Source organism: Gekko japonicus, unplaced genomic scaffold (genome assembly GCF_001447785.1).
Source record: "Gekko japonicus isolate JY-2015 unplaced genomic scaffold, Gekko_japonicus_V1.1 scaffold113, whole genome shotgun sequence".
Classification (NCBI taxonomy): Eukaryota; Metazoa; Chordata; class Lepidosauria; order Squamata; family Gekkonidae; genus Gekko; species Gekko japonicus.
Genome location: NW_015160211.1, coordinates 700,206 through 718,189, shown reverse-complemented (window position 1 = coordinate 718,189; position 17,984 = coordinate 700,206). Strand labels below are relative to the sequence as shown.

General features: G+C 45.1%; 1 protein-coding gene across 1 annotated transcript in view; it reads right to left on the bottom strand.

The window, feature by feature from the left end:
* QSER1 (glutamine and serine rich 1) overlaps window positions 1-17,984 on the bottom strand; it is a 59,015-nt gene that overhangs the window by 22,419 nt on the left and 18,612 nt on the right. The window contains exons 2-3 of the mRNA XM_015409786.1: window positions 6,170-6,276; window positions 5,681-5,842 (exon numbers count right to left, since the gene is read on the bottom strand). Coding sequence (XP_015265272.1) covers window positions 5,681-5,842; window positions 6,170-6,276 — 269 coding nt within the window. The remainder of the gene's footprint in view (window positions 1-5,680; window positions 5,843-6,169; window positions 6,277-17,984) is intronic.

Genomic DNA, 17,984 nt, shown 5'->3' with positions numbered 1-17,984 from the left:
GGATATAATGATGCCTTTATAGAAAGGAAAATGGAAATCATACATTTTACAGTTTGCTAATATAAAAACAAGAGGTGAGATTGTTGTATTCCAAGCAGCAGTTCTGGGATAACTTTCTTTATTGCACCTCCTTGCCACTAAGATATTTAGATCATGCACTTAAACACATGCATAGATAACAGCATTCCAATCAATACAACTATTTACGGTGAGTGCAGAAGTTTCTCTAATTGAGACCCAATTTTCTCTGTTCATTTTCAAACAATATTATAGGTATTATGGCAAATAAAAATATATGGTGCTGCAGCAAACGGCATATATTGATTACTGCGATATTTGCAGAAGAAACTGTATATTCTTCTGCAAATATTGCAGTAATCAATATATGCCGAAGAAATATAGTTCAAAGCAGAGGTCATTTCGGGGGGATCGCGGGGGATCGCAGTTCCCCCGGGTGAGGTATGGGGGGCAGGGCACATGACGAAGCCCCGCCCCCCGCTCAGCCAGGAGGAGGCAGGAGAAGAGGAAGTTTAAGTTGCTTCCTCCCTGCCTCTCCCCACCCCTGCCTGCCTGGGGCCAGGGAGGGCCTTCGCGGGGCTTCCTTGCACTCCCGCCGGCCTTGCAGGTCCACCGCCGGGCCCCTCATGGGGCTCAGCAGTGGAGCTGCAAGGCCGGCGGCAGCGGCCGGGACCGTTGGGGGCGGGGTCTGTGGCCTTATGACACACTTCAGGTGATGTCAGGGGGTGTGGCCTTATGACACACTTCCAGCGATGTCAGGGGGTGTGGCATATGCTAATGAGTTATGCTAATGAGTCCCCCTAGCTCTTTTTCTACGAAACGACCCCTGGTTCAAAGATTACAATGACTGAGGAATGACCAAGTGCTGTTTTTTCCACTGGCTGTGGTTCCTACCCTTCACTGTTAGTTGGTTAGTGTAGAGTAGTTCAACCTTGCAGGTGGAAGGAATAGCAAGAAGGGAGGTCAGGGTGGGTTAGGATTTGTTTATTGTATAATACTTAGAGACTTATCTATTGTAACTGGGAAATTTGGTCTGATTTGATTGAATTGAGTAGTTGGTTGCCATCTCCTGGGCAGTGCGTGGGAAGCTCAGGAGACGGGTGACGTAACAACGGTGCGACAGGAGCCCAGCAGTGGCCGAGGCTAACGAGTGAAGGCCACTAGCAGGCAATGATCGGCCAAGGGATACCAGTGCTCCTGGGGATGGGAAAGTATTGCGGTGGGACTAGGAAGAATGGGAAGGGAACAGAGACGTAGAGGGTCCCCTTCCAGCCTACGTCCCATCCTGAAGGTAGAAGGCTAGGATTTCTGACCTCTCTCCGACACTGGTGCTGTGCAATGCCAGGTCCATAAATAATGAGACTATGATCCTTCATGACTTACTGTCAGAACAGGACATGGACCTGGCATATGTGACTGAGACCTGGGTGCGAGATGGGGAGACTGTAGCTCTCTCCCAGTTAGCTCCTCCCAGGTTCTCAGTCCTTCACCAGTCTTGGACTACGGGGCGGGGGGGAGGAGTGGCTTTGTTCATTCGGGAGGCTTACACCTTCAGAGCACTTCCACCGCCAAAGCTCATGGGCATAGAGTGTGCTGGGTTTGCATGGGAAGTGAGTTTGGCTATCTGGCTGGTGTACCGTCCGCCCAACGCACCGGCAAGTAGCCTGCCATCCCTGCTGGGAGGCCAAATCAGGCTGGGCACTGGAGTACCTTAGACTGTTAGTCTTGGGTGACTTCAATGTCCATGCCAATGATGCAACCTCCACGCAGGCAATGGACCTGCTGTCGTCCATGGCGGCACTGGGACTCTCACAATATGTCACGGCCCCCACTCACCGAGCAGGGCACACGCTTGATTCCATCTTTGCGGTGGGGGTTACAGTCGACTGGTTTACGGCTATGGCCATACCATGGTCGGACCACCATGTTCTGAAGGCCCATGTGAACATGCCACCCCGACCCAGTTTGGGCAGTGAGCATATTTTAGCTTGCCCGCGGAACCAAATGGACTCTGAGTGGCTTCAGATGGCTCTGCAGGAACCTATGCCCCCTGGCAGCTCGCTGGATGAGCTAGTTGAGGATTGGCATGGCCGACTCTCGGCAGCCATTGATGAGATTGCTCCCCGACACCCTCTGCGTCCTTGCAGTGGGCTCCTTGGTTTACCCAGGAGCTGTGGCTAATGAAACGAGGGCTCAGATGACTAGAGAGACGGTGGTGATGCGCCCGCGACAAAGCAACAAGAACATCTTACAGGGTGTTTATGAGATCCTATGAGATGGCAGTCAAAGCCGCGAAGAGAGTTCTACGCGTCTATGATTGCGTCTGCAAGCTCACGCCCGGCCCAACTGTTCAGAACTATTCGGTCATTAACAGATCTGTCATACGGCAGACCAAATGCTAGGGAATTGGATATCGGCTGTGAGGCTTTTGTGAGCTATTTTGCAGATAGTCTTGTCGCTCCGTTGTGACCTCCCCACCACAGTTGAGACAGTGAGAGAACTCGAGGCTCCATGCATGTTTTCTGGTCCCATTCTGGATTATTTCAATCCACTCAGCCTTGAGGAAGTTGATAGACTGCTCTCAATGGTACGCCCAACCACGTGCAGCCTTGATCCGTGCCCTTCATGGCTTATAAAAGTTGGTCCTGAGGCATTTCGAGGTGCCCTCAGGGATATTATCAACAAGTCCCTCGTTGAGGGACTGTTCCTGGGGGCACTCAAGGAAGCATTGGTCGAGTGATATGGATGTGGCCTACAGGTCATATTCCGAATATATAAAGAAAAATAATCTGCCTGGGGAAATAGTGATAAGATTCTCAAAGAGGCATGTGAGGGATGCAATCCTGAAAGCGGCATCTGGCACACCCGTGAAAGTTGGAGAAAACACTATCAGAATTTTAAAAGACATTCCATTTGAAATAAGACAAAGGAGAAAGAAGTACAAAGATTTAATTCTTTTTCTCCAGACAAATGCAATCGGATACAGATGGCTAACTCCAGAGGGCGTAACCTTCAAAATTAAGGATAAAAAGGAAAAGATTGACTCTGTTCAGAAAGCACGGGAATTTTTAAAAGTCCAGCTGGGAGAGACAGGGGAGGAAGAAAAAAAAGGTATGGACAGCAGGTCCAGTGGCGAGCTGGACTAGAGGTCTTCCGGAGAGATTCTCTATCAGAGAAAGGGGCAGCAGCCCCCCAAAGTCCTTACAAACTGCGAAAGAGACTGGGCAAGGGAAATGAAGACTGAAGGACTTTGAACTGTGCTTTTGAAATTACTGAAAATTAGATGCTTAGGGATCTCTCTTGTAACAGTTAAAATTAAGAATTGAAAAAGATAATACTATACTTGACTTAGTTCATAATGGGACTAGCGTGATTAAGTGCTAACGTATGTTTAAGCTGCTTTGATGACCTCCTCTCTTGGGTTTTTAGTCAGTAGTGGGTACCTTTCCTTTATCCTTATATGTAGTCCCCTTCCCTATTTTCTGTTATAGTTTGTAGTGTTAATAAAAATGTTAATAAAAATGCAATTAAAAATCCACTCCGGGGGGCATAAAAAAAGAAGAAGGAAGCATTGGTCCGCCCTCTCTTGAAGGAATTTTTAAAAGTCCAGCTGGGAGAGACAGGGGAGGAAGAAAAAAAAGGTATGGACAGCAGGTCCAGTGGCGAGCTGGACTAGAGGTCTTCCGGAGAGATTCTCTATCAGAGAAAGGGGCAGCAGCCCCCCAAAGTCCTTACAAACTGCGAAAGAGACTGGGCAAGGGAAATGAAGACTGAAGGACTTTGAACTGTGCTTTTGAAATTACTGAAAATTAGATGCTTAGGGATCTCTCTTGTAACAGTTAAAATTAAGAATTGAAAAAGATAATACTATACTTGACTTAGTTCATAATGGGACTAGCGTGATTAAGTGCTAACGTATGTTTAAGCTGCTTTGATGACCTCCTCTCTTGGGTTTTTAGTCAGTAGTGGGTACCTTTCCTTTATCCTTATATGTAGTCCCCTTCCCTATTTTCTGTTATAGTTTGTAGTGTTAATAAAAATGTTAATAAAAATGCAATTAAAAATCCACTCCGGGGGGCATAAAAAAAGAAGAAGGAAGCATTGGTCCGCCCTCTCTTGAAAAAACCATCCTTGGACCTGGCCGAATTGGCTAATTATCAGTCGGTTTCAAATTTGCCCTATTTGGGCAAATTACTTGAGAGAGCGGTGGCGATTCAGTTGCAGAGCTTTATGGATGGATGACACTTCCATGCTAGACCCTTTCCAGTCCGGCTTCCATCCGGGCCATAGGACGGAGACGGCTCTGGTCACCCTCACAGATGGCCTCCGGAGGCATCTGGATCGGGGCGCCACGGCAGTAATGTTGTTGTCGGACCTGTCAGCGGCATTCGACACGGTCGACCATCAGTTACTGATCCACCGTCTCACCAGCACTGGGATTCAGGGGCTTGCCTTGCAATGGCTTGTCTCCTTCCTACAAGATCAGGGACAGAGGGTGGTGCTTGGGGAGCAGATGTCCCAGAGGTACCCACTGGTGTGCAGGATTCCCTAAGAGGCTGTGCTATCCTCAATGTTATTTAACATCTACATGCGCCCCCTTGCCCAGATTGCCCGAAGGCATAGACTAGGGTGTCACCGATACGCAGATGACACCCAGCTATATCTGTTGTTGGGTGGTCAGTCTGACTCTACCCCAGATGACCTGGACCAGGCGCTTCAGGACGTGGTGGGCTGGCTTAGACTGAGCCGACTGAAATTGAATCCGACGAAGACGGAGGTCCTGTGCCTGAGTTGAAGCGAGTTGGGGGTAGGGATCCCATTACCGACCTTCGATGGGGCACCGTTGATGCCAGCGCCGAGGGTCAAGAGTGCTCCTGGATGCCGCCTTAACAATGGAGGCCCAGGTAGCAGCCACTGCCAAGGCAGCCTTTTACCATCTACGGATGATTAGGCAGTTGGTTCCCTTCCTCGAATATAATTACCTGGTTACAACAATCCATGCGACGGTCACCTCGAGATTAGACTACTGTAACGCTCTCTACATAGGGCTGCCCTTGTCCCAAATCTGGAAGCTGCAGCTGGTGCAAAATGCAGCAGCCAGGCTGTTGATGGGCCTCTCCACACAAAAGCACATACGGCCTGTGCTGAAGGCATTGCTAGAGCCATAGCATACTGGGTTCATTTCAAGGTGCTGGTTTTGACCTTTAAAGCCCTACATGGCTGGGGGCCTGTCTACCTGAGGGATCACCTTTCCCCAGAGAGCACTGAGGTCAGGGTCACAAAATCGCCTGACTTTCCCTCGCCCTAAAGACACCAGGTTGGCCATCACCAGAGCGAGGGCCTTCTTAGTGGCAGCTCCACACTGGTGGAATGAGCTCCCGAAAGATATCAGGGACCTGTGGGATCTGTTACAGTTCCTCAGGGTCTGTAAAACAGAGCTCTTCCACCAGGCCTTCAATTAGGAGCCACCGCTGATGAATAAGCTATTAACAACTGGACTATTATGGCCCCCATGCTACTGGCATTCAGAACAACTTTGGACACCGCCCAAGCTAGAAATTAATAAATAAATAATAATAATAAATAAACATAACATTATGTTTCATCAATATTTTTACGGGGAAGCGACTGACATGACTTCCAAAGATAGAAAAAATGTCACCTGGCTGCCATGTTGGAGCTCTGAACTGTGGTAATAGAGTAGTTCCTGAAGAAACAGCCGGAGCATTTTGGGAATCAATTGCCGTGAGAAAATTCATTACCGATGTTTCTTTAGTGTTGCTACTGCCACTGTGCATAGTGTTATCAAAAATTCCAGAAAGACCTACAGGAAGGCAAAGACAAACATTTTATTTTTATTTATACCATATCACATATGAATGCACTCTCCAACACCACAAAGTACAAAAGAATTAGTAGGGAGCTATGCCTGGATATTTAAAAATAGTCAACAAAATATTTAATTTGCTATGCAGCCAGCTATGACACATGCTGGCTGATCCTGGGCAAGTTATTACCAATCAACATAATGAACCATACAGTCTTCTTTCAAGGCAAGAGATTAATTTTATTCCACGATATTACTGAATTTATATCTAACTGACAAATTCTTTATTCTGAAATTTAAACGGAAACTTCAGAGTATTTTTACCAGTTGGGTGGGGTGTGGTAGCGTATGCAGGAAGCTGAGAAGTTGTATACATTTGTCTGTGAAGATCTGCTTCCGAATGTGATGGATGTCCTCCTCCATAGCTTAAACTAAAAAGAAAATTAAAAGTGGTAAAATGTACCGGGGGGGGGGGGGGTCAAGAACATGAGAACTGTTACAGCAAAAGTGTTTAAAAAGTGTGGTTGTTGAGCAATGACTGACCTGTGACAATGGCAAATACTTTAACTTAAGATTGCTTTTGTATGGAACAACTGGTTGAGCAGGATAATTTAGTTTACAAAACAAAGCAGCCTTTGAAACGTTAACACTACAAAAAGCAGTGATTTGTTTCCTTAACACATTTTAAAGAGTGGCGCTACAGGTCTGGCAACAATTTACTGCTCTGCAGACTACAGTGATCCATACCAGAACTTTTGCTCCTGCTTTGACCTTTGGAGTTAGAAGAAAACAGAAATTTAAAATCCAAGTGAGGTTAACTATGCTAACTGCTGCAGCAAAAACAAATAAAAAACAAACAAACAGAAAAGGAATCCTATCCATCAAGACTAACAGATTTATTGAACCATGAACTTTTTTTTTTGGGGGGGGGGTTAAGTCCACTTCATCAGATGTATAAAATGGATTCTCAGGCAACAGAATGCATATAGGCGGCGGTGGGGGGGGGCTTGAAATGCAGATCGGGACATTTTAATGTAAAACTCAAATGTGTAGAAGTGCAATGGCCATTCATACTAGTTGATCTTAAAATATCTAAGCTAAGCTTCATACAACATTGATATGAACCATTTTACTGTATAGATTCTGGTCTCTGTCAGAAAGAAAAGAAATTCATGGTGGCACATGCACTAAAACCACAGCCACCAGGACTCTGCTAATTCGATGAACCCCAAATATCAGAAGATAATAAAGGCAACACGCTGTACCATTTAATTTTCTTCAGGTACAGCTCCTGAAACCAAGCAGCACTGCACAAACTATGTCAAAGGAGTAATGGAACAAGCACTCCACTAGCGCAATTTCACCAATTCCCTCCCCTTAGGGCTCTCTATGCCATGTGGCATCTTGTCCAGAAAGGTCCCCAACCCTTAGTATCGGCTTTTCAGGGATCACATAGAGCAGCTGGAGAAGGAGAAAGCAAGGAAGCTCCATGAAGTTGCAACAGGTATGATCCAACCCACTGACCTTCAAAACTCACAAGTCATTGGTGGGCATGTGAAGATACAGAATGCATGTCTTCAGTTTAAAACCCCCCAACAAGAATCGAGCAATCCATCTCCTGAAAACCCTCTTTCAGTGATAACTGGCACAATTCACCCCAAGGTACAACACCATCCCAAGTTCAGTTAAGTCAATTAATATAAACTCCCTCTCTCCACATAACTGTGTCTATCTGTATGCATCTATAAGCCAACAAGTATGCTGCTACATAGGACAGCTAAGTCATGAAAATAGTGACCACAAAGGGTTTTCAAGAGAAGAGGGGTTCAGCAGTGTTTTGCCCCTGCCTGCCTCTGCATGGCAACCCTGAACTTCCTTGGTGGTTTCCCATCCAAATACAAACCCAGGCGGACTCAGCCATCCAGGTCAGGGCATTTTACAGGTTACACCACTGAAACCGTACATTTAAATTGGGGAGGTGGTGGATACTCCTTCGCTGGACGTTTTCAAGCAGAGGCTGGACAACCATCTTTCGGGTATGTTGTAGCTATGTAGGGCTATCGTTCAGCTATGCTCCTGCAGAGTGCAGGGGGTTGGACTAGATGACCTGCAAGGTTCCTTCCAACTCTTACATTCTATGATTCTATACAGGGCTATTTTTGGGCAGGAACGCACAGGAACGGAGTTCCGGCTGGCTCCCAAGCTGGCCACGCCCAGCAGGAACTCATTAGCATAATAGGCCACACCCAACAGCAGAAATCCATTAGGATTGGCTTCATTAGGGGTGTGCGGCCTAACATGCAAAGGAGTTCCTGCTACAAAAAAAGCCCTGGGTTTTGACAACAAACAAGGTAAACAGAATAACAAGCAAAAGGTGGGTGTGGCTAGATAACCACACTTCTGGTAACATGGGGGTGCGGCCTAATGTGCTAATGAGCTGTGCTGGCAGGGGTGTGGCCTAATATGCTAATGAGTTTCTGGTGTTGGGTGTGGCCTATTATGCTAATGAGTTCCTGCTGGGGGGTTTCTACAAAAAGAGCCCTGAATGGGCCCCACAATGCTCCATAAGCTATCTTACACAAAAAAGTGAAAAAGGCAAACTTTAAGCGGGTGCCATCAGTACCACCCACATCTTGTTTAATGTCTTTTACATCCCTAGTAGATATTAGGTAGAGGAGAACTGGAATTTTTGAGTGGATGTAGTATTAGCAGCTAGATTTACTAAAGACTTCTTATCTCTGACCCCATTTGAAATCTCCTAAACTGAAGAAAGGCAGCTTATCCCATATATCTGCAAAAAGGCTGAACAAAACTGCCCAGATCTTCCCCAATGCTTACTGATAAACTAACTCTGTATTTTTTCCTAGCCCAGGGATAGACATCCTACAGCATGTGTGCCATTTTGCTCCTGTACTTTTTTTTGGACATGGTAATATTATCAACTGGAGCTCCTGGCTCTGCTCCCAGCGAGTCCCTGTAGTCTCTCCCTAACAGCCAGTTACTCTGCAAGCATGTAGCTGGCAGCCTCCTGCATCCACCTTCATGTTTGGACTATAAGACGGATGCAGGAGCCACTGCTTCTCTGAAAAACAGAAGCCATTGCAGCTGTCACTGCTTCCCCACCCATGGAGCCACCTCTGTGGCTTCTTTTGGTGTCCCCCCCCCCCGCTTGCTGACACACACTTCAAAAAGCTTACTTATGAATTCTAGTCTTTCTTCTGCTGCTGTTACAGTGCTAGCCTATTACTGTTTTTGGTAGCAGGGATTTTCACTCAACCGTGTATTGTTTCTAAAAAAGTGTATTCGTTTATTTTGAAACTGCTATACATTGGTTTTATCAGGGCATCAAATTTTATTACGCAATAAATGCTGTCTACTCATATGAAACTTGTGGCTCAGGTGTTGGTAATTCTCTATCATCCGCCTCCCTTAATTTCTCATTTGATTTGGGATATACATTAATTCTAAGCCTGTAACAGGCTTCTTTCCAACAGACACCAAGCAGGATCAAACAAACAGCAGAACCCATGCAGTACAACAATAGCCATTTATCCACAAAAATAACAGTTGTAATCAAAAGGTTCTGTTCCAGGAATGGTGGAAGCCTTCTGCCAGTGGAACATGTCTACTGTGTTAGTGGAAGGCTCTACTGTCAGCAGAATCCAATCCAATATTATTTATTTACAAATGGCTGGATCCCACAGAAGCTTTCAGTCCACAAAGCATGATGTTCTTGCTTTTTGCCCTTCTGCTGCAGCCCAGAAGCCCCCCTTGGCTCATGGGGTCCCCAGAAACAGCATCAAAGGGGAACTGGAAATCTCCAGGAGAGGGGAGAAACTGTTGAAAATTGTCCCCCTGCCTTCCAATCACAAAAATTCTCCATGGAATCCATTATCCAAACCGATTAGTTTTCAATTCAACTTTTTCCTCCCAAATGAAAATATTTTTGTGAGGCAGTTGCAATTGTTCATGTCAACAGAATATCTGCTTCAGAAACAGCAAATCACTTAAATGTATCTTTATTCCCTATATTCTTTACTCTTCCTTCACTACACTATCTTGCACCTGAGCTTTTTCCTGCTAAAAGCCTCCTCCCAGTTCATGCTTACCTATTATTCTGTGCTCATTCCCCATTATTTGATTTGATTCAGGAGTGGTCTCTCACCTCTTACTTTTTTTTGCCTGGCTCAGACAAACTCCTTAGCTAAAGCTATACAGATGGCCAATCATTTGTTGTTTCCTTACTGTATTGAGTTTCAACTTCCTTTCTTAGTCTGTCGTCACTATGAGTAGTCTCTGACAACAGACTAAGTTTGGAAGATATGCATCTCTTGAGGGCATGGAAACTGCATATCAATGATCTCTGAGGATGCCACAAATTGATCCATTATTTTTTGTAATCCAGCAGGGTTATGAATTTTAGTACACAAACACATCTTCTAAAGGACTTGTCAAGGTCCTTTCAACAGCAGGAACTAAACCCAAAGGTTCTCAAGCTCCCGTTCCAATGTCAATTAGACTATGAACATATCAAGAATACACTTTGCATCTACATGACTTTAAGATAGCTTTCACAGATTTTTTCTTACTTTTGTCACAGGTTTTTTTTTAAAATGAGCACTGATGTATATAAAGACCAGATATATTTGGAAGAACTTAAATTCTCCACTATATTACAATTTTATTTGCCTGATTTTTTGGGTTAGATCCTCAATTTAAACAACGACAACTTAAAACTGCTGAGTCTGGAATGAAAACAAATATTATTTTTAAGCATTTTAATATGAGTAAGCAAGTACTGACTTGTCTTAAATTCATTAAATACCTACCAAGTTTTTAAAAAGCAAAAACAAACAACAGTTCTGGATCTGCATATTCTAACCCCCCACCCCCAAACCAGGGTTCCTCACAGTTTTCTGCCATCCCATTTTCATACAGAAGCTGGTGGCTCCCCTGTCCTTTAGGGGATAAGTCTGCAGACTGGAAAGACAAGAAACATACAGTAGGAAGGGACACCATGGTTCTTCTACTCCAACCCTCTGCACTATGCAGGAAATTCACAGCTACCCCATCACTCCCCTGGTAACCCATGTTCTATGCCCAGAGGAAGGCAAAAAACCTTCATGATCCCTAAAGTGGCATTACCCTAGACATATAAAAAGGGGCCGGAAGAGCCAAGAGATGGCTCATCCTGCCCTCCCTCTCACAATCTGCCTAAATTCATAGAGTCATAGAATAAGACATCACTGTCAGATGGCCATTTCGCTTCTGCTTTAAAAACCCCAAAGGAGAACCTACCAGTTCCGGAGGAAGCCTGTTCCACTGAGGAACCGCTCTGTCAGGAAGTTCTTCCTAATGTTTAGCCGAAAACTCCTGATTTTATTTCAACCCATTGGTTCTGGTCTGACCTGGTCTGACCTTCTGGTCTATCCGCCAAGCGTTCCAATAAGAACTGACTGCACCAGTTGGGTCGCACTAGCACTTTAATACATTGTATTTATTATATCTTGTATTTGCTGGTTTTAAATTGTATGTTGGTTTTAAATTGCTTGTAAGCCGCCCTGAGCCGCTTCGGCGGGAGGGCGGGGTAGAAATTTAATAAATAACTAATTATCCTTTAAAATTTGAGTCCAGTGGCACCTTTAAGACCAACAAAGTTTTATTCAAGGCATGACCTTTTGTGTGCACTCTTCTTCAGATACAGTGAAATAGAAGTTACCAGTCCATATATATAGATAGAGGAAGAGCAACCAATTAGCATCCAACATTATGAAGATGTCTAACAGATGCAAGGACCAAACAGTAATAATAAGCTTTCGTTCATATGGTCACCATTTGTTTGAATTTAATTCCGGGGGAGGGGGGGACATAGTGAAGCAAATAAATATATCAAAATTGGAGATTGCTGTGTAAATGTATCCCTCATTTATGTATGTGTGCGCACGCCTGGAAGTCATGGTTGATTTCTGACAACCCCTAGTGGGGCTTAGACGTTTCAGACAGGTGGCTTACTATTGCCTGCCTCTACATCTCAGCCCTGGTATTCCCTGGAGCCCTTCCAAGTACTTGCCAGGACCGGCCCTGCTTAGCTTCCGAGATCTGATGAGATCAGGCTTGCCTGGGCTATCCAGGTCAGGGCTAATATACCCTTCTTAACTGTGGAATCAAGGAACATGGAATTAAGCGAACTCCAGAGCATGACGGAAGACAGGAGGGCCTGGAGTGATGTGTGCGACTGAACAACTGTGGAATGTTGAGAATAATTAACTGAGATCCTGTTGTTACACTCCATCCATCTCCTCTCAAGCATGAAGGAGTGTGGACTCTAATCTGGGAGAACCGGGTTTGATTCCCCACTCCTCCACATGCAGCTGCTGTTGTGACCTTGGGCCAGTTACAAGTTCTTTCAGAGCTGTTCTCTAACAAGCAGTTCACGAAAGAGCTCTCTCAGCCCCACCTACCTCACAGGGTGTCTGTTGTGGGAAGGGGAAGGGAAAGAAGATTGTAAGCCACTCTGAGACTCCTTCAGGTAGTGAAGGACAGGGTATAAATACAATCTCTTCTTCCTCTTCTTCTTCAAGGTGGGGTGACTGGTCCTGCAGTGTTATGTCTCTGTCACCAGAACAGAGAAATACATTCCAAACTATCATTCCAAATTACATTACATTCTACTACTCATTACAATTACTATTCCAAATAAGAAATAAAGAAAACGTATAGCCCTTCTTGGTGAGAATACAGGTGTCAGTAGTGAATGAGATTAGCATATGTAGTGAGATAAGAAAGCAATATTCCTGTTAAATCCTGGGTGTGTGTGTGTTATTGTTCTGAGTGTTGTAATAACTTGTAATTCAGCAGTTTCATTTTCCAGTCTGTTCCTGAAGTTCCTTTGCAATAAAACAAGGTATTCTGAGGTCACCCATTGACTGTTCTGGGAGGCTGAAGTGTTCCCCTACAAGTTTCTCAGTCTTGTGATTCTTGATGTCAGATTTGTGTTCATTTATCCTTTGGCATAGGGTTTGACTTGTTTGCCATATGTATAGAATGGAAGGGCATTGTTGGCAAGATGAGCAAGTGAACAAGCCTGAGGGTTTGCCTTTTCTTACACACAGACAGCCCCTCAATCTTAAACAACTTCTCACCCACAATAATACAACATCTAACACTGGTACCAAAGCTTACAGTAAACATCAACTACACTATCTCAGGCTCATTCACTTGCTCACCTTCTAACATTGTATCTGCCATTAAATGCCTACAATGCCCTTCTGTTCTCTACACAGGATAAATAGGTAAAACCCTATGCCAGTGATGGCGAACCTTTTAGAGACAGAGTGCCCAAACTGCGACCCAAACCCAGTTATTTATCACAAAGTGCCAACACGGCAATTTAACCTGAATACTGAGGTTTTACTTTAGAAAAAACAACTCATACATTAACTTAAGATGATCTAAACAAAGTAAGGAAAGCAATCCCAAATGCTTTCATTTACTTAAAATTATTTGGCAAAGAATTCGACACTAATGATGGTCTGGGCCTGGCTGGAGCGATGGCACGCGTGCCCACTGAGAGGGCTCTGAGTGCCACCTCTGGCACGCGTGCCATAGGTTCGCCACCACTGCCCTATGCCAAAGGATAAATGGGCACAAGTTGTTAATAATAATAATAATGATAATAATAATAATCCTCCATCATAAACCACCCTCCTGGAAGGGCTCAGGGCAGTGTACACTATAACAGAACATACAGCAGGTTAAAATACAATAAATAATAGATTATTTATTTATTTATTGTCAGATTTATACCCCGCCCTCCCCGCAAAGCACAGTAGATAATTAATAGCACATACCTTCCAGATAGTCAATAGCATACATAAGATTTTGCTCCCTCCCTCCATAGGGCAGATTGTAGACCGGGCTTGGAGAAGGCCATGATAAAGGCCATGATAAGAGGCCATTGCTATCCTCAACCACTGAGAATGGAAGGTTTATCTTCATTTACCATGAATCTTCCTTTCTTGGTGGATCAGGAGTGGGACAGTTCTTTGCTCCTGGGATAAGCTCCTCTTCCTCAAGCAGGGTCAGTCTTGAAGCTTTGATCCAGGTAGGGGAGGGGCTTGTCCCCTGTGACTCTTCCAGTCGTCTCTGAGCTGTGCCCCCCCCATGGAAGCTATTAGAGGGAAAAACACACTTCCACCCACCAGAATGAGTACTCTCCAAAACAACATAACAATCCAACTGCATCCCTCTCCCGGGGAAGTCTAATCCACTAGCAACTGTCTCCCAGTCCCACCACCCCCTCAATTCTATGTGTGTGCAATCTTAAGCATCCACATATACATGTCTGTACCCACCTAGGAAAATAATCGTTCATTTTCTCTGTCAGTTTCAGTCTTTCCTTCCTCCTCCTCCTCCTTTGTAGACCTGAACTAACTCCTCTGTTAAACACGAAGCCGTACCCGGATGGGCGGGTAGGACTGTCCCACTCCTGATCCACTGAAAAAGGAAGATTCATGGTAAGTGAAGATAACCTTCCATTCTCTGTTAGCTCGGTGAATGGGACAGTCCTTTACTCCTGGGACACAAAAAAGCAGTGTGCCCCACGGGAGGAAGTATTTGGCTTCTCTACTTATAGGGTATGTTGTAAAACTCTGCGACCAAAAGCTGCCTCAGCCGAGGCCAACTTATCTATCTTCAAGTATCTAGTGAAGGAATGCACAGACTTCCAGATGGCCACTTTGCAAATTATCTTCAGTGATGGAAATGAACAATAAACCACTGAGGTAGCCACCATCCTCAAGGAGTGTGCTGTGATCCCCTCTGGAGAATCTAGACCCATGGCTTTGTAGGCCACTATGATAACCCTCTAATCCATTTGCTTAAGGTAGAGGTAGGAACCTGCCCACCCAGAGACGATTTTTAGAACGACACAAACAGTGTCTCTGACTTACTCCATGGTTTGGTCCTATCAATGTAAAAGCTCCGTATGTCTAAGCAATGCCATTCCCTCTCTTTCTCATGCTTAGGGTTTGGACAGAAGGAAGCAAATTGATCTCTTCCGTCCCATGGAACATACAGTTTACTTTTAGAATGAAAGATGGATGTGTAAGAAGGACCACTCTATCACTGTGGAAAATGCAAAGTTCCCTATGAACTGATAATGCCCTCAGCTCTGAGACCCATCTGGCTGATGTCACTCCCACCAAAAATAATGTTTTGAAGGTTCGCTCTTTTAATGGGCAAGATGCCATGGGTTCAAATGGAGGTCTACACAGGGCCTTTAGAGCTGTATTCAGATTCCATGTTGGAAAACAGTGCACCTGTGGTGGTCTCAATACTGTCATCCCCCTTAAAAACATTTAACATGAGGGTGCTGTAATAATGACTTCCCTTTCTTAAGCCCCCGGACAGCCGAAATGGCCGAAACTTGTCTCTTCAAGGTACTTGAGCTAAGCCCTTTGTCAATTCCATCCTGTAGGAAAAGCAAGATGTCTTTGACAGGGGCTTTTAATGGGTCCAGGTTGTGATCAGTACACCATGAACAGAAAACCCGCCAAGTTGCATTGTACACCTTATTGGTGGACCCCTTTCTAGAAGCTAACATAGTGTCTATAACTCTACCCGAGAAGCCCATTCCTGCTAACAGTTTCCACTCAACCTCCAGGCTGTGAGTAGCTGAGCAGTCCCGGTTGAGGGGGATCTGTCGTCCCCTGTGTTCAAAGATCCCCCTGGTTGTGCAGATGCCATGGTTCTCTTATGGAGAGACTCTTCAAGTCCTGGAACCAGGCCCTCCTTGGCCAAAACAGGGCAATCAGGATTACCTCTGCCTTTTGTTCCCTCACTTTTTGTATCACCTTGTGGAGTAACTGTATCAGTGGGAAGGCCTATAACAGACCCTTTGGCCAGTCACAATTGAGCGCATCTGTCCCTACTGCCCACCAATTTTTTCTTCTTGACATGAATCAATGAACTTGACAATCCAGGAGCATGCCTAAGCTCTTGACTGTCAATACCAATGTTAGCGGTGCGCCATCGAGCACCCCAGCCTCTGGTCACCCTCCCCCCCCAGCCACAGGACCTCTGTCTTTGATAGATTCAGTCTCAGCCGGCTCCACTTCAACCATCTGACCACGGCCTCCAATTCTGCAGCCAAATTAGATGGGGCAGCAGCCAACCAGCTGTCCATCAACAGATACAGCTGGGTGTCATCGGTGTATTGGTGACAGCCCAGACCGAAACTCCACACCAGCTGGACACGAGGGCACATATAGATGTTGAACAACATAGGAGAGAGGATTGCCCCTTTGAGAACTCTGCATACCAAAGGGTGGAGGGACACCATTCACTCTCCCAGTGCCACCCTGTCCCCAACCCTGGAGGAATGAAGTAAGCCACTTCAAGGCTACTCCATGGATTCCTACATCAGCAAGGCAGTGGTCCAATAGAGAATGGTCAACCATGTTGAACGCTGCCGTCATGTCTAACAGCAACAGCAGCGCTGACCCGCCTCACTCCAGCTGTCTGCAGAGATCATCTGTGGGGGCAACCAGCACCATCTCCATCTCAAGGCCAGATCAGAAGCCGGACTAGAATGGGCCTAGGGCAGATATGTCCTCCAGAAAACTCTGGCGCTGCTCGGCCCCACTCTCTCAATTACCTTGCCCAGAAATGATAAATTCAAAACTGGGTGGTAATTGGCCATATCTGACAAATCTAAAGATGGCTTTTGCAAGAGCAGTATTTACCATGGCTTCTTTCAATCCCCCCGGACAGACCCCAGAATTAAGGGACAGGTTGATAATGTACACCAGGGGGCCTCATATTCCATCACCCCTGGCCTTCACTAGCCGTGATGGACACAGGTCCAAGAGGCATGTGGCCGGCCTAACAGCACCCAGGATCCTGTCAACATCAGCCCAGAGAGTCAGCTGAAGCGCCCCCAATTTAATTACTGACTATAGCTCCTTAGCTTCCTCTTCAAAGGAAGCTATTCACTTTTATAAGTAAAAGGTGTTATGTTAATTATTTGGGTTTTTAGAGAGGGAAATTACAGAAAACAGCTGGCCTGGGAGTGGCATGAATTTGAGGATACTTTTTTTTTTTAATTGCAAGACCAGTTACCTGAACCTATACACTCATCTAACAAACAAGCATGATCAGGAGGATAGAAGCACTTCAGGGAATAAACGTTTTTATAGCCAAATTAAATATGAATTCAGTTCTATTTAACCTTTTATTTCAATCCCAAGTACACTTATTAGACAAGAAGTCCCAATGTACTCAGTAGGGTTTACTTCTAAGTAAGCATGAACAGGGGTCCACACAAGAGAGGAAATACAGTACTTCCAGCTTGCATTGTATGTCACTCATAAGCTCAATTCAATTCAACTGGCATTTGTTCATGATAGGCACTAAACTGGTTAATTGCTTGGCTTGCCTCCCTCCTCCTCTCACGCCAAGATTTAATCTAACTCCAATTAATCATAATGACTTTGGTTTAATACAGACATTACAACTAACCGGAATTAAACCGTAGACTTCACTGTGTTCTGTTTTACATACTGCAAAATGGGAGGAGGGAGAGGGAACAAGGATGGAACACGCAAAGCTTAAGAACATAAGAACAGCCCTGCTGGAACAGACCAGTGGTCCATCTAGTCCAGCATCCTGTCTCACATAGTGGCCAACCAGTTCCTCTGGAGAGCCAGAACACAGCACTGAGGCTGAGACCTTCCCCTGATGTCTCTGAATGTGGGGAGTCCCCTCAGTCACCATGGCTAGTAGCCACGATAAACCTATTGTTCATGAATCCGTCTAATCCCCCTTTAAAGTTGTTTATTCTTGTGGCCATCACTACATTTTCTGACAGCAAATTCCACATTTTAATCTGCATATCTAAGGTTGTTGATGTTTTCCTGGCAAATTCCAGCTTGTGATTCATCCAAGCCGGTATTTCGCACGATGTACCCTGCATATAAATTAAATATGCAAGGTGGCAATATACATCCTTGCCATACTCCTTTTCCTATTCTAAACCAATCAAGTTGTTCCATGTCTGGTTCTAACTGTCGCTTCTTTACCTTTATACAGGTTTCTCAGGATACATGTGTGGTGGTTTGGTACTCCCATCGTTTAACGA